At 31.9% G+C, this 17,145-nt stretch overlaps 1 protein-coding gene across 2 annotated transcripts in view; it reads left to right on the top strand.

Annotated features, from left to right (window-relative positions):
* LOC148629721 (peroxisomal acyl-coenzyme A oxidase 1-like) overlaps nt 1–15,291 on the top strand; it is a 35,984-nt gene extending 20,693 nt beyond the window's left edge. The window contains exons 8-16 of one of the 2 annotated variants that reach the window (XR_015917234.1): nt 26–191; nt 406–596; nt 1,572–1,736; nt 2,775–2,880; nt 4,232–4,378; nt 6,828–6,898; nt 7,219–7,354; nt 14,215–14,413; nt 15,077–15,291. Coding sequence is in view for 1 of the 2 variants with exons in the window: in XM_088556143.1 (XP_088412269.1) it covers nt 26–191; nt 406–596; nt 1,572–1,736; nt 2,775–2,880; nt 4,232–4,378; nt 6,828–6,898; nt 7,219–7,354; nt 9,031–9,096 (1,048 nt within the window). In the remaining variant the exon portion in view is untranslated. Of the gene's footprint in view, nt 1–25; nt 192–405; nt 597–1,571; nt 1,737–2,774; nt 2,881–4,231; nt 4,379–6,827; nt 6,899–7,218; nt 7,355–9,030; nt 9,348–14,214; nt 14,414–15,076 lie in introns of those variants that run through there. The other variant, XM_088556143.1, reaches the window with a different exon arrangement.
* Nucleotides 15,292–17,145: the final 1,854 nt, after the last annotated feature.

The following is a 17,145-nucleotide window of genomic DNA, read 5'->3' as shown; positions in this document are numbered from 1 at the left end:
TGAGTTATCTCTGATTATTTTTTAGTGATCCGGAGCCACAGGTTTTAGAATACCAGACTCAGCAGTACAAGCTATTTCCTGTTCTTGCCAACATTTATGCATTGTTTTTCATGTCAAGAAGACTCAATTTCCGTTACAATCAGATGATGACTGACATTCAAACTAAAGGGAACTTCAGAATGTTACCTGAGGTCAGCCGTAATACTTTGCAAAGCAAAAAGAGTTATAGCAGTCTAATTGAATTAAATTTGATTTTTCATACTCCACACAATATATGTTCATACATGTATCATAGTATCAATATGGCAGAAGTATATTTTTCATTGTAACATATTCAATTTCATTGTCAATTTCATTCAAAAAGATAAATTTTCCATTTCATAATGTGTCAAATAATCTTTACAGATACATAGTATTTCTTGTGGCCTTAAGGCAATATCCACTAGAATGGGTATAGAGGGGGCATCTGTTTGTCGTACAGCTTGTGGAGGTCATGGTTTCTTGGAGGTTGCTGCCTTAAGTCAACCCCTTGGGTCCTTACATGGTTTATATACTGCTGAAGGGGAATACACAGTTGTTTGTCTGCAGATGGCAAGGTATGTTTTAGGATAGGTTTATTTTCCTTGTTAGTAAGAAGGATGTAATAATGTCTGATGATGATCCTGTAGTCCTTTTCTACACTTAAAGCAATAATGTGATCACATGATTAATGTGTATTCTTTCCTGTATAACAATAGTAATAGTTCTTATGCCACTGTTTTTTTAATGAACTTGTACATGTAGTTTGTTTACATGGCATTTTTAAATTCTGCTGACTAAACAATGCAATAGTTTTTTTACATGTGTCACCAATAGTGAAAGGGCTGGTATAGTAGCCGCCTGAGTCTGTCCCTCCACCACACTTAGAGGTACCTACCGGTACTTTGTGTAATCTGTAACTCGTAAAGTATTTAATCAATATTAATCAACTTTGCACAAGTTGTTATATACAATTTGAAGACGTGTACCTTTTATTATGGAGAAGTTCAATAATTTAAGCATGTTCAACTTGGCATTTTATGTCACTTAATTTGTGAACAGTAACTACATTGTGTAATCTGTAATTCAGAATGTATCATAGCAATATTATTCAAACTTTGCATATACAAATTGAACATGTACACCTTCTATTACGGGGAGATTTAAATTGAAGATATGCACCTCCTATTATGGGGAGGTTTGATTGTTTTTTTCTACACTTTTAGCATTTTTACAGTTTAACCATTTGTTTTAGCATTATACACTGTCATAGGACAATATATATGGAAATTTGTAACCCACACTGTAATTTTCTAACAAATGCATACTGTTTATATACATATTGAAAACACTTTTGTGTTGACAAGTTTATAACAGTGATTCAGATCCACACATGTATCAGTCTTGTTTAAATTTTGAATTGAAATAAACATGCTTAGAGATTATACAATTGGTAATTACAGTAAAGGTTAAAATGATGTAATATTATTGTAAAGTGATGAATTCTTTTATTTCTACTCAGATTTTGATGTTCACAATTTTATATCTTTCAGATACCTCATAAAGCAAATTGCCAAAGTTGCTAGTGGAGAGATGGTCACAAATACATCTGAGTATCTCAATATAGATCCACAATCATTTAACTGTCCAATTCAAAGTCCAGGTGATTGCCTCAACCTACAATACCTATGTGATGTTGCGAAAAATAGATCAAACAGGTAAAATGATTTTTTGTACCTTCACCCTTAATTATAGTGAAACTCCCTATTAAAAACATTTCTTCCTATTTTTTGTTTGTTGCGTTCTATATTGTTATTTTTTCAAATATTGCTTTTTTACATTTCATACTTAAATTCGGAAATAGACTTTTGTAACTTTATGTTTATATTGGTGTGGCGTTGTTGATCACTGTGTTGTCGTCATCTTTATAAAATTTTCCTACTTCACAATAACTATTGAATGGAATTTGATAAAACTTTCACGTAATTTTTATAACATTTTACATTTCTGTCATCATTAACTAATGCTGAACATGGGGGAGGGGGCACCTTGCTACCGATAATTTCCCTGAAATTACTGATTCAATTTTGAATTTGATGAAACTTTCACATATTTGTTCACATGATGACATTGTAAACCTTCTATTTTGCATTACTATTTGGAGAACTTTCTTTTTTTATTTCATGACTCATATAGGTATCAATAAGCAGAACTGTTGTCTGGGTGTCAATAAGTGGGCGTAACATAAGTACTTTTAGTTATAAATTTTGCAGTTCAGTTTTTTATGTCATTTGTGAGTGTTTAAACCTGTTGATGGCTTTTTCGTTCCACTACACTTGATTAATTTGTTTGCCATTTGATAAAGTTACATTAACTGATACCATCTGTGTTTGAATCGCACCTATAGTGTTTCTACATTATTTTTGGTGGGACTACCTTGATGCTCGGCCTTGACAAAGTGTGGCATGGAGCTACATTATTGTAGCTAGATTAAACCATAAATTGCTTGCTGGTGGAGCAGTACCAGAGAACCATGGTGTTCCTGTTTTTATGGGAGCTCATATTGCTTTGGGTTTTTTGTGTAATTTGTTGTTTTCCTTATCTTCAGATTTTTTCATATGATAGTACTTTATTCAGTTGGCTACATTATGTATTCTGTTTCTATATTCGCTTTCTAAGCCATGTATTCAGATTTTCATATCTCTTGATTAACCTTCTATTCTTGATACTTCATTATTTTTGCTAATATTTTACAGGTTGATTCGATTAGTTGCCAGTAGACTTCAAGCTGAGATTGAATCAGGTGTTGAACAACAGGACGCTATGAACAATAATCTACAGGCATTAGTCAGAGCTGCTGAGGTACGTATTAGTTTTTAATATTTGGTACTTCTTGTTACTTCTTCTTTACTAAGACATTGAGAGATTAATTTGTATTCAGTATTTCTCCTTGGGTCAAGGTCATGTCTAGTGTTTGTGTTATTTTTTTTACAACATAACATTTGGAACTATTAAAACAGTAAACAACTAATGAGTGATGCCTTCCTACTTCTAGTTTTTAAGAAGTCTTGATGTCATAATTTCGAAGTGATATATGTGATGTCCAGATTATTAAACCCCCAAACAATGTTGGAATCACCATGTCTGTCTGTCTGCTTGTTTGTCTATCTGTCCACATTTGTTGTAAGAGTAACTCCTCTTAAACTAATCAGAGGATTTTCATGAAATTTTATAGGAAGGTTGGTTATTAAATGTAGATGTGCATGAAGGAATTAAGATATTGCAAGAGGACTTTGAAGTGAGATAATCAAGTTTAATGGTTTTATTTACATGATAAAACCTTGTAAGTGCAACTCTTCTTTAACCCCTCAAGGGATTTCAGTTTAATTTTTAAAGGAAGGTTGGGTATCATATGTAGTTGTGCAAAATGAAAAAAAAGTTACAGTTGGAGGACTCTGAAAGGAGATAATCCAACTTAAGGGTTTTATTTACAGCACAAGCCCAACTCAGCCAAAACTACCAAGGGATTTTGGTGATTTTTTTAAGGAATGTTGGTCATCATGAAGTTAATATAGTTAATGTCAGAGGACTCCAACTGAAAATTGAACTTACAGAATATATATTTCATTTAAGTAGCACTCCAGCTAAGAATCATGCAAAATGTGATACATGGTTGGAAAGCCTACATATTTTTATTTTTAATATTTTGTGTAAAATGCTCTAGTGAACAAAAATTAACATTTGGTTTTTCATATGACTTGTGCTCATAGGAGATAAAAATTGTATAGAATGCACTGTAGAATTCAAAATTAAGGGAGATAACTCTGTGAATGACACTCAAATATTATAGAATCTATTGGATTTTTAATGTTGATTATCTCCTAAGAGCAGGCAGATTTGAATGAATAATTAAACATTTCATAATATAGACCCATAAAACAACTTGATTACAAAAATAAAAATATGTAGCCTTTTTTGGGGTGTATCACTTTTTTCAGATTTTGCATGATTCTTACAAAGACAGCTACTTAAAAGTTCATTTGAAGCGGGTGTATTCTCTTCATGAGCTTGCTCACAGTATTTCTTGTTTTTGTTGTAATTGTTTTTGTTTTTCTGGAGTTTTGAATAACATGCTCTTAGTTTGATTAATCCAAATAATATTTCAGGAAAGTAATAATTTCTATTTTTTTATTTGTTGTGGTTTTATTTTCAGGCACATTGTCAGACAATTATGATAAACGACTTTGTTGCTGGAGTTACTGCTCTTAGAACAAGCCTACAGACTACAAAAGTCTTAACACGTCTTAGTCAGCTGTTTGCATTGCATATGATCATTGAAAACTCTGGTGACTTCTTAGAGGTACAATCAATATGATAGAAAGTGTTTAAATTATTACTTTTATTTCACTATACAATTATGGCCCTTTGAGGTGGTGAATATCCAGAATTGTCAACCTGAACTAGGGTTATTTCCCTGATGGCTTTAGCCCCGAGGGCAATAACTTAATTGAGGTTGACAAATTTGGATATTCAATGAATCAGAGTGAAGTGATTGTTTTATTATACCGAAGAAAGAAAGGACTTACAAAAAATGCATGGTTTCAAATGTGCTAGGCCATCCTTTAAAAATGTAATGGGTTATTCACCTGCTCTCGTATTTTTGATTGGTTATTCACCTGTGAATAATAAGGTTATTCAATGACAGCATGAATTTGGGGGGGTTATTCAACCTTTCTTGCGATTAAAACAAAAATATCCAAATTAATCTGTCACGTGATTATATTTCATCCAATAGAATTAATCTTTTATTATGTAAGGTATAATAATGTTAATTGTCAAAATAAAAAGAGTATCATATGGATGAGGAATTGACCAAGAATAGTGTTGAAATTTTCATTTAAACTTTTTGATATCTGAAATTTACCTGTAATATGCAGTTAATCTTAATAGATGGTGTCATTTTGGATGTGAGATCCATAGTGACACCTAGGTTTTGTTGTCAGAATATCAACAAGAAAGATAATTAATATATTTAAGGTGATAACAGTTTGGAAATGCATTGCTTTGCCATAGTCACTGCTTGTCTGCAAACATTTTTCATATCTTACTATTTATTTATTAGATACATATTTTTTTTAAATGATCCCTTACTGAATCATGCTTTCTTCTATTATAGTTGCAATAACATATGTAATTTGTACACAAACTTGTTCCTGTCTATTTTTGTAAAACTTGAAAATGAAAGGTGAAAATATAATTGTGGGTAGAAGAGTAGGTGCAACACCTGTGAAGATAAAGAGGTGTAAAATACATGCTTTAAACTATCCAGAAAGATTCAGTTTCTGACAGGATTTGGTTCTCCCCTCTGTTAATGCTGGTTTTTTCTCAAAAGTGCATAACATTTTGTGAATGTTAAGTATTAAATAATAAACAAATGAGCAGAAAAAGTTACAGTTATTTTTTGTTTGTTTTTGCAACAAAACCATATCCTGCATACTTTTCTATCAGTTTTTAAAAAGTGTCTAATATTCCAGTATGACCTGTCTTTTGGCTGTATAATTTTGGAAAGGCAGCCAAAATTTGTCATGAAAACTGATCCTTTTCATATGACCACAAAAAATTCGTAGTTGTATATTGGTAAGGTGCTGTTTTCAGGGTTATTGGTAAGGTGCTGTCTTTGGAGTTATTGGTTAGGTGCTGTTATGGCCCTAACTGTTTATGAATTAGGAGCCAAAAATGAGCATTCCTGTAGACATTTGGTTTTCATGCAAAACGTAAATATTGGTTGATCTCAATAAGTTTTAATATCAAGGGTTTAAACCACAAAGAGATTTTGGGGGTTACGGTCCCAGTATGTTTTAGAATAGGAGCCAAAAAGCGTATAAAAACAAGCATTTTATAGAATTTACATATAAATCTCTAATAAAAGTATAGGAATGTGGTATTATTTCACAATATTCTACACTACAATGGTCATATTAGAATTGATTAATCGTTTAAGATATAAACATTTTTGAATAAGGGGCCAAAATGGCCATGAAACAAGCATTTTACTTGTGGGCATGACAACTTTAGTAAAAATAAATGGATCTCATAAAAATTATACTACAATGTAACATACTACAAAAAAGAAGACTGGAAATAATTTTTGGGCTATTACATGAGCTAAGTAAGAATAAGGGGCCACAAAGGGGCCAGAGCAAGCATTTTGTCTGGATGGTGACATTAGTGAAAGGGAAAATATTGCTTTGTAGTTCTACCGCAGGGTGTCATACCCCAAAAGGAAGATTGAGATTTATTTTGAAGGTTTTGACTGAATCCATTTTTTGGCCAAAAGATGACCATTTGAATACCAGTAATATTCTAATCAGGTTTCAAATATATAGCCATAATCAAAGTTCAAAACTGTTAAGGAGTTGTCGTCTGCAGTTCTATTAAGCTGTGCCCTGTAAAGCATTTTATTTCATTATTTTACCTTAGCTACAGATTTTTTTATGACAAATATAAAAGAATGAAATAAATATTTATCATTCTTGTGGATCTCCATAATGTAAGGATTTGAAAAATGTATAATTTAAAGGAAAAAATGTTGGATTTGCTTGTTAGTGAAAATAAAGCTCAGTAACTTTTTTTCGGAAATCTATATAAAATCATCTGCATAGTCTTCCTGTTGACTGGAATCTGTATTAAGAGTGGCTTGAAATATTTTTGAACCATGTGTATGATACAATCCAATTAAATCCTTTTTTTTGGTTGTAAAACTGAAAGTGTCTTAATCTCCAATAGAAGTGAGTGTTTTCTAATTTCAGACTGAGTCTGTTGGGTTAGTGCAGTTGAAATGGATCAGAGAGCAGGAGCTCAAATTATTGAAAGAGATCAGGTATGATGTTATTGAATTAAGTATAAATTCATTTCTTATGCAAAATATTGATAACATCAAGGAAATTTGAAAGTTATCTTTTTCTAGTTTATTTTTATGTATAATATACTAAATGTGGTATATTGTGACTAAATCACCTGTTGAAACATGTTTTTTTTATTATGGATGAAGTTGTTTTTTTTCTGAACTTTTCATATCTATGTCAGACTTATTTATATTGATTTTCAGTTAACAAGATCTTATTTTATTCTATACTGTAATAACTCTATGTACAGGTATATCTGTTTAAATATAATTTCAATATTCATGTTATATTTTAGACCAGATGCTGTCAGCCTTGTTGATGCTTTTGATTTACATGATGAATCCATCTGTGGCATACTTGGTGTTTATGATGGAAACGTTTATGAAAGACTGTATGACTCAGCCAAGTACAACCCTATGAACCAATCACAGGTAAGATCTTAGATTTGGTTATTATTGGAAAATACACTGCATAAGGTTTTGATCCAAGCAGAGGACCAACACCCTGGCACCTTCAAAGTGACGTTTTTTCAGGTCACAACAAAATTTTATTAACAGTCATTGACAGTGTATCACTTGCAATATTTTTACTAGAAGGACAGTTGCCGTAAAAATGTTTTGGTCAAATATATTTATTACCTTTATTTGTTGCAGAATGTGTAATGCAAATTTTACTGACCTGTGTTTTGACAATATATTGCAATTGGAAATAATAGAAATCAGTAGCCATTTTTACATCCTATTTATATAACTTTCCTCCTATTAAGGACAATAAGAACTTCTATACAATATCGTTGACTTTTTTTACATTATACTTTTTCATTGAGTTTAACAAAAAAAAGTAATAAAAATCAGCCTATGTGTATGAGGCTAATGGATGTGGCCAACTGCAAGGTTAAGGAGATGTACACATTCACACTGTTTTTTTTTTTTTTTTTCATTTTTTGATTGACTTTTCATTCAGAATTGTCAACTTTCCTTTCATCTGTGGCAACATCCCTTCAGCACCTGCATATGGAGTGTTCGTATCACAACTCCTACGTTATGCCAGAGCTTGCCGAAACTACACAGACTTTTTGTATCACGCTAGAACTCTAACAAATAGGTTTCTGGAACAGGGTTATGTTGCTACAAGATTGAAGTCATCACTACAGAAGTTTTATGGTCGGTATCATGAACGTATGGATCGTTATGGTGTATCCATCTGGGCCATGAAGGCTTATTTGTTCAACATGTCATAGTTTTCCTTTCCTCTTTCATCTACCCAAGACTTGACTTTTTATGAGCAACTCGGCGAGTGTTTCTAGAAAAGCAGAGGAGGCTTACCCTACCGGTGCACCTTGTCCATGCTCCCAGTATTTATTGGAGTCTGAGTTGCCTATTTGCTTTAGTTACTTTGTATGTATGATTTTAGTTACTTTATGTTCTTGGTTGTGTATGTCTGTTTTCCATGTCTGGTCTTTGTCCCTGGATTACATTCTTTTGATTACCGCTATAACCTTGGTTCCTTTGATTATTCTATATTGAAAGATAAAAAAATGAAATGGTCAATTAAAAAACATGTTTTAAATTTTATCTCTATAACACCGTTTTGTAATATACAATTACTTGTTCTGAATAATTGTGCTTTATGCTATAAAAAGTTAATATATTTCAATGTTATGAAATTTGTTCATCCTAATAATAAATCTAGCACTGCTTTGATTGCATGACTAAATTACATTTTATCTTTGACATCTATTTTTTTGTTGATAAGTACCGAAAGACCAATGTATCCAGGTAACACTCTTTTTCCTTGATAATCACCTTCTCTATTCCTTTTATACCTTAAGTAACCAAATTGATATAATTGATATTACAATAATTACATAATGAATGAAGTTCACTTTGGAACCATACAATGTATATTGTAGATGTTTTGTATATTTGTTTTTTATTAAATATGTAAGGAAATAGAACAGGAGTTCAACTGATGATAACAATGAAGCGGTAAAGCAAGTTTTAATACACATCCTGTTAAAATAGCTTTTGTATTAAAAAGCCTTGATTATTCTTGACCAAGACATTTGCTACAGTCCTTAGCTATTTATGTATCCTTTTCTAAACAGGTTCACCCGGCATACCACAAATACATTAAGCCATTGATGTCAGGAGAAGCTACTTCCAAACTTTGATGACTGTTATTGTAGGTTAAATTCAGTTTGAAGGCTTCTTGTTATATACAGACTGTTGTGTAACGTTAACAATACCAGCATTATATTTGTTAATTTTGTACTTGTTTCTTGCAGAGAAAATATATATATATTAAATTTAATTAATTTTATGAAAACAATCTGTTTTTGTGTTATTAGACAAAGCACAATACTTCTTAATTTTTTTAGTATTTTGATGATGGTTTATTCAAATAAATCAATTTAAACCTAAATGCTCTTTTTCATGTATAAACTATGTGAATTAATATTTTTCTTTTGTTTCTACGTGCGTGGTTTGGTTATTTCATTTTCTTCGTTTCTACGTGCGTGGTTTGGTTATTTCATTTTATTTGTTTCTTTGTGTTTTCCCTTTCTAGTCTTCGTACCCGGGTTCCATTCTTTTGATTTCCGTTATAGTCTTGGTTCTTTTCATTATCCTTTTTTTCTTTATTTCGACAAAGAGCCTGAGAAAACAACGATGCAATTTATATATACCCTTGTATCAGCACGAATTCTAAATAATCATTTTCTGGATAGAACTGATGTGTTTCGAAATGGACTCCAATATATTGTAGTTTCGTTTTTGAAACTGCCAGTCGGATATTATGACGATGAGAGTGAACCCCCATCCCATAATCAAAACAGTAAACATGACTTCAGATTTTAAGGCACTTCAACTGGAACCTCTATGGTAGTAACTTCATGAGCTAGATTCCACAGAGAATAGTTTCGTTAGTAAACTATTATAAAGTTGCTTAATGTAAAGAATTTGGAAGTGGTCATCGGTTGTATTTGTTAAAAATGAAGTTTTAATCGATATTGGAACTAGTTCAATATAAAAAAAAATGTTAAAGCTTGCATTATATCAATACGAGCCAAACAAATATCTTAAATATTCATCATTATGAAACAATAAGAGCTACTGCATTTATATTTGTGAATATTATCCCTCGAGAGTAATATTGAACTAACAGTGCTGTGCATTATAAATCTGCTCGGCACAATATTCACCAATATGAATGCAACGAAGATATATTTTACGTTTACATTACTCACATCGTTTTGCCAATTTGACAATATTGCTATATAGATGACGTATTATCTTTAAACAATCCTAATTTCGGGAATTTGATACATCGCATCTACCCCAAAGAACTTGAGATAAAGGATACTGCAGACACAGTGAAGTCAGCCTCATATTTTGACCTGCACTTAGAAATCGATGGCAAAGGAAAACTAATGACCAAACTATACGACAAACTTAATGACTTTTCCTTCAGAATTGTCAACTTTCCTTCCATTTGTGGCAACATCCCTTCAGCACCTGCGTATAGAGTGTTCATATCACAACTCATACGTTATGCCAGAGCTTGCAGAAACTACGCAGACTTTCTGTATCGCGCTAAAAATCTAACAAATAGGCTTCTGGAGCAGGGTTATGTTGCTGCAAGATTGAAGTCATCACTACAGAAGTTTTATGGTCGTCATCATGAAGACGTGGATCGTTATGGTGTGTATCCATCTGCACCATGATATTTGATTTATTTAACTGGTCATAGTTTTTCTTTCCTTATTTGTCTACCCCGGACTTGACTTTTTATGAGCAACTCGGCGGTTGTTTCTAGAAAAACAGAGGACGCATACCCTACCGGTGCACCTAGTCCTTGCTCCCTGTATTTATCTGTGGAGTCCGAGTTGCTCATTTCCTTTTGTTACTTTGTATGTAGGATTTTAGTTACTTAATGTTCTTTGTTGTTTATATCTGTTTTCCATATTGGTCATTATCCCAGGATTACATTCTTTGGATTACCGCTTTAACCTTAGTTCCCTTGCTTACTCTTTCATATTTAATTATATTGTACAGTAAACTAATTAAGATTGCAATATTGAATATTATCCCGCGCTCGACAACTTTCATGAAATTCCTGTCAAAATATTGGACTTGCACTGACATCATTCCATTGATTCAACATAAACAGTATATTATAAAATCCAGCAATTATCTCTAATTGATTAAAGTCCCCTTGCTGAGTATTACACACCATGTAAAGTTCGTGTACTATGTAGTAGTTTTTTATGCAAGAAACGCATTTAAATACAAAAACCAACAAACATACAAACAAACAAACAAACAATAATTTCTAGTATACGTACTAAATCACAGGGGACTTCATATTAAACCGAAAAGATGTCTAAACATTCAGTAACAAAAATAAATACTTAGATAAATAACACTACTAATATAAATATTTGGTCCCATTTTGGTGATACTTAGATAAATAGCACTACTAATATGAATATTTTGTCCCATTTTTTTGGTGACTTGAAATGTTTAAATTGTCAAGAATTGTGCTACATGTATCAATCATCTATCTTTGACATTAAAATCAAATATTGCCAATGAAGTTAAAATTTCCAAACGCACAATGTAGACAAAAACGTTGAATATAGAAAAAAAAGAGGCCTTTGTTGATTAAGAAGCACGAAATATGGTTCATAAGATTTCAGAACAAGTTACCTTTACATTTATCAGACACATATTTTCAAATAAAAATCACGAGTAGACGGACACTACACAAAGAAAGATAATGTTCCTAACAGAATCTAAATAAATTTTCAAGAAATGAATTGTAAAGCCGTCCTGTATTCAAGTTTGAAAAAAGGCATCAACAATAGACGTATAAAAAAACGTCAGAAGTTTATACGTCTAGACATTGAATACCAATAAGAACACAATAGCAAAATAAAATTGCTTTTACAGTAAAATAATTACTTCATAAAATTTCTTTCAATTTATCCTGTTTATATTGGAACTTGGAAGTGAAAACTTCCAACCCTTTTAACGGTTTATTCTCATTCTCTTTCATAAAGTAAAAAGTTCATAAAAACCGTTTGTGAAATAGCTATGGGGAAAAATGAAATTCACTTTAGGCAAGCTGCGCTGGATTTAAGATATGAGAAAAATAAGAATCCATACAAACAATGCTACATAGCTGGATAGCTGGACCTGCAAAACCAAACCTCTTTCAAAACTTTTAACTTCTATACTCAAAGGTGTCAAAGAGGGTCTCCAGTCCTACTTCGGCACATGTTACTCCCGTAGTGGTATTAATTCAATGTGGACCCTGAAAACTCCTGAAAAAATCTTCTGGAGATCCTCAATTCAAGATTATGACAATAGCATTAAAACCGACGATTCTTCAACTCTTTATACTTCTATTCCCCACACTCAGTTTAAATCCCGACTCAAAAACATTGTACATTGTTGCTGCTCAAGAAAAAGACGGTTCACCAAGATACAAATACTAGTATGTAGTTCTTGGTAGGGGTTCATCCTACTTAGTAAACAATTATTCAAAATTTTTAAAACGCTCGAATTTTTGTGAAAAACAGTGTCCATTGTGGTAGACGAGTTTTCAACGAAAGTAGGCATTTCAATGGGAACAAATTGTGCTCCTCTACTTACTGACCTTTTCCTTCACTCTTAATAGGCTGACTTTATAAGTGATCTAACCCAAAAGAAGAAAAATCGTTTAATCTCAGTTTCTAAGTATATAAAGGAAACACCAGAACTAGAAATAAAAGAGACTAGCTTCCCATTCGTTTTTTAGATCTTAATCTCGAATTTGACGACAGTAGTTATCTCAGTACAAAATATTTGACAAACGAGACTATTTCGATTTCCCCCTTCTTGTGCAGTAATAATACCGGCTTTTCCGCATATGGAGTTAATTTTTCTCAGTTTTTGTTTGTGTATGCTCGAGCTAGTAGCGACTATCTGACATTTTAATGCGCCGTGAGAGACAGCCTTTTGGACAAAACTTATAAAAATACGCCTCATGCGCTGCCTAAAACAATTATTCTTCCGATATCCAAATCCTATTCAGAAATATTCAGTTTCTGACAAACAGATTATAGATTATGGATTTTCACAGTGTCAACAAATTAATTTTCTGTAATTTTTACTTATATATGTATTTTCATACCCCAGAAACTAAGTTTGGGGGGTATTTAGGTTACACCCTGTCTGTCTGTCCATCTGTATGTCCGAAATTTTTCCCAAGCAGCTTACAGCATTGTTATTAAACTTAAATTACCATTTCAAGTGTATGTATTGTCAATAATTTATTTTTGTACAAAAAATATAGAATTGACGGGCATTTTTTAAGCGAAACTTGGACTGATGCGTTGTCCACAACTCCTCCTCAACGACTCAAGGATTATAATAAAACCTAATTTGGTGTTTAATTACCATATTGGAAAGTGCATATTGTCAGGAATCTACTTTTGATAAAAAAAATTGTAGAAATGACGGCTATTGAACATGGGTTTTTTTATCAGCGAAACTTCGTCTCATACGTTGTCTGCAACTCCTCCCCAACGACTAGCGGAGATTGGTATGAAACTTGATTGAGTGTTAAATTACTATATTGAGATGTTTATATTGTCAAGAATTTATGCTTGGGCAAAAAATTGTAGAAATGACGGCCGTTGGCGTTTTCCAGTAAATCTTGGTCTAATGCGTTGTCCCCACCCCCTCAATGAATTGCAGGATTGTGATGAAACTCAATGGAGTGTTATATTACATATTGCGGTGTGCATATTGTCAAATATTTAAGTGTACAGTAAATTTGCAGTCTTATTCTGTTATTGTGTTGTCAATAACAACTACAAAAATACTACTGATTTGACTATTCTTTTTTTTATATTTGTTTATATTTGTTTTGTCATCACGGGAACCTTTCATAAAAAAAGGATATAACACATTTAGTTCCAGTTCTAACTTCTACTGTTCTATCACCGCAGAAAATTCTAGATTCACGTCTTAAATTGTCATAAATTGTTCTTAAGTTGTAAGCTGTATGATTCTTAAATCAATATTCTGACGATTTATGATAATCCTAAGGAGAGATTTTGTTTTTCCCCTTTCAAATCGACTAAAGAAGAAAATGTCATGGCTAACATTTTTTTCCGTGATCTAGTTTTTCAAATTTCTGAAAAAATACTCCATACACTTGTATGTCAACCTATATCCATTTTTAGTGAATGTTTTCTAGTTACATTTGCAATTCTGTACCACACTAAACCTCTTTGATACAGATAAATGATTGAAGAATATCGAAGGAGCTTTGTACATCTAGATTTCAAAGATAGCGCATCGATTCAATACTCTTTTGACCACCATCATAATTTGCATCCATTTCAAACAAGAGAACAAACTATGTCAGAGAAATCAAGAGAAACGGATTTTGAACAGTAATCAAACCGAACATCATCCAAGGATATGGTCCAGAAAAAGGTAAAAGACTTACACAAGAAAGAAAACATAATAAGCAAAATAAGACACACATAGAAGTAAAAGTGAATTTTTGCTCCACTAAAACAGGAACCATAAACCATGTGGGGTAAATGTCCTCTGCTTATCAAGAAACATCCGCAAAGTTGCTCATAAAATGTCATTTGCGGGGTTGCATAATCGTTTCGGACTATGAATTTGTATTCCCTTAATACAAATTAAACTGTAAAACTGCAAGTATTCTTTAGCAGTATTTTACAAACAGTTAATTACGTAAGCAATAAAACGACCGGCAGCTGAACATCTATATTTTATTGCAAAACTATTGCAGTCTATATTAGATACAGTTTCTTAGTTGGAGTCTTTATTTGCCTTCATTTGGTGACACTTCTGGAAGTAGGACAAAGAAACAAAATTTTAAGCGGAGGCGACTATTATAATATTACACTTAAATAACACCATACGGCGATAATATTATTTTTATGTATTAGCTCACAGAGGGTTTACATGAAGAAAAGGCACTCCACTAGCGGTAAACTTTCCTTCTTAATAGTCAGCAAGGCGTAAGAGTTATTTTTTAGTTTAAACGTCTTGGGAAATAACTAAAGACTTTTGTTGTTTATTATGCGTTATTTATAGTAAACAAGTTTTCACTTTCATTTTCAGTTCTCAAAGTTTGCCGTGTGATGCAGAGCTAATTAATATATTTAGAAAGTGAAGACCAAAAGGAGGATTTAAATATATAAATTTTTAATTGTTCAAAAGTGTGTGTGTGCTAATTCATAGGTAAAAATGAAATGATACTTGTCAGTATGACAATATTCGGTCATAGATATGTACATATTTACATCTTTGTTATTTAATAATCAATATCAATATTTTATGGCGAATTGTTGTGTAAATTCTAGCACGGTCATTATATTGTTTTTATTTCAGTTTAACCGTGGTTGAGTGACACTTTTTAAATTTCACAACAGAAGAAAATCATATACATTTTTATACCAATTATACTCGAACACCACTCTTGAAAGTGGTTTGAACCTGTAAACTCACAGAAGCGTAATTTTACAAGAAAATATGGTCAGGTGGTATTTCAAAGAAAACAAAGAAATTGTTTTGCGTTGCGTTATATGACACTTGGTTAAAAAGAAGTACGTGTTTATAATCATTTTCAGTAAAAAAAATCAATACATACTGATGTGCAAATATATATTTTAGAACTACAGATAGAATGAGTATTTTAAATACATAAATTTTGCGTTGTTTAAATGCTGCAAGTACAAGCAGAGAAAACGCCAAAAACAGTTTAAAAGTCAAAATACCTCACTGAAATGTATAAAGACAACCTTTATTGTTCCTATTATTGCAATCCTGGAAGACTCGCACTGAAGTTAAGAACAAAATTTGCAAAAATGTTGTTTTATTATAATTTAAAATTGATTTTAAACATTTTCCGGTAAACTTAATACAATATTTCAAAAGAAGCACGTTTTTAATCTTAACACCTTGTATGTACAGATTTTGTTTTTATATTGATAAGTGTCTTTTTATGGTCTAGACACTCGTTTTATTTGAAATTTTTAAGGGATAATTTGTGGTTTCAGAAGACATTTCTGTCAATAAAAATTATGTTAAAAGAGCTATCAAATCGGTCAAACTCGATACTTAATTTGTCACTTAAAGAGAATCAACTGATCGATATCAGTATCGACAAAATACAAAAAATGACTCAAATTTCTTCCAAAACAGAAACAAAAAAGAACAGTTCAAATTTGAAGATTCGTATTCTTTCGTTTCGCTTGAAAGCTACACATTTTATTAGTTCTTTTTGCACAGTTTCATTACTTGGGAATCAGCAGAAATTTTTACTGTTTCACAAAAACACAAGAGAATTTATTTAAAGCACATCAGCTTTAGCAAAATCATAAATTAAATCATTAAATGTTATATGTTTCTACATAATCTGTATTGGACCAAAAATAAGCAAAATTGATAATGATAATTTATGTTGAGTAATTCTTTTAAAATCAGTGTTAACTAATGTCCTCTGTAAAAACATCTTTCATAATGACACAGTAAATTCATACCACGTCTTTTGCTAGGGCGTATGAATTCTTAATGACTTATGTGAATAGTTAGTTTCATTATGGCACCTTTTCATGGCATTCATGTCCATTACAAACTGATCATCTGTTATCAAAAGATTTATCCAAGGCTAAAAAAAATCACATTTCACAAAGCAAACATTTTATCCTGGTTCAAAAGTTCATCTTTGATTATAAACTGGTGAAATTGTAAATTGGTACAATAACTTTATAAAAAACTTTTGTTTTCGAACTGTGATAATGAATAATGGGCAAGAATCGGTATTTACTAAGCAGATAAGGAGAGACGACTGCAAATCGCCTTTATTTTTCGGTGATAATGTTTTGTCATTGAAGCAACCATGAAAAGTATCTTTCCAGAAAAAAAACTTTTTTATGAAGAAAAAATACTGAATAGTGGAGAAAGCAGTTTAATAGTATAGTACTCTGAACATCGTTTTTTCCCAGTTTTAAGTGGAGTCCGAGTTGCTTTTTGTTACTTTGTATGTATGATTTTAGTTACTTTATGTTCTTTGTTGTGTATGTCTGTTTTCCGTGTCTGGTCTTTGTCCCTGGATTAAATTCTTTTGATTACCGCTATAACCTTGGTTCCCTTGATTACTCTTTTGCGGGGTAAACTTGATTAAGCAA

This window comes from Perna viridis, chromosome 1, assembly GCF_037379345.1.
Source record: "Perna viridis isolate PV_CMFRI_1.1 ecotype Kerala chromosome 1, ASM3737934v1, whole genome shotgun sequence".
In the NCBI taxonomy this organism is placed as follows: Eukaryota; Metazoa; Mollusca; class Bivalvia; order Mytilida; family Mytilidae; genus Perna; species Perna viridis.
Note: the sequence above shows the minus strand (reverse complement) of the source record. Positions and strands in the feature narration are given on the sequence as shown.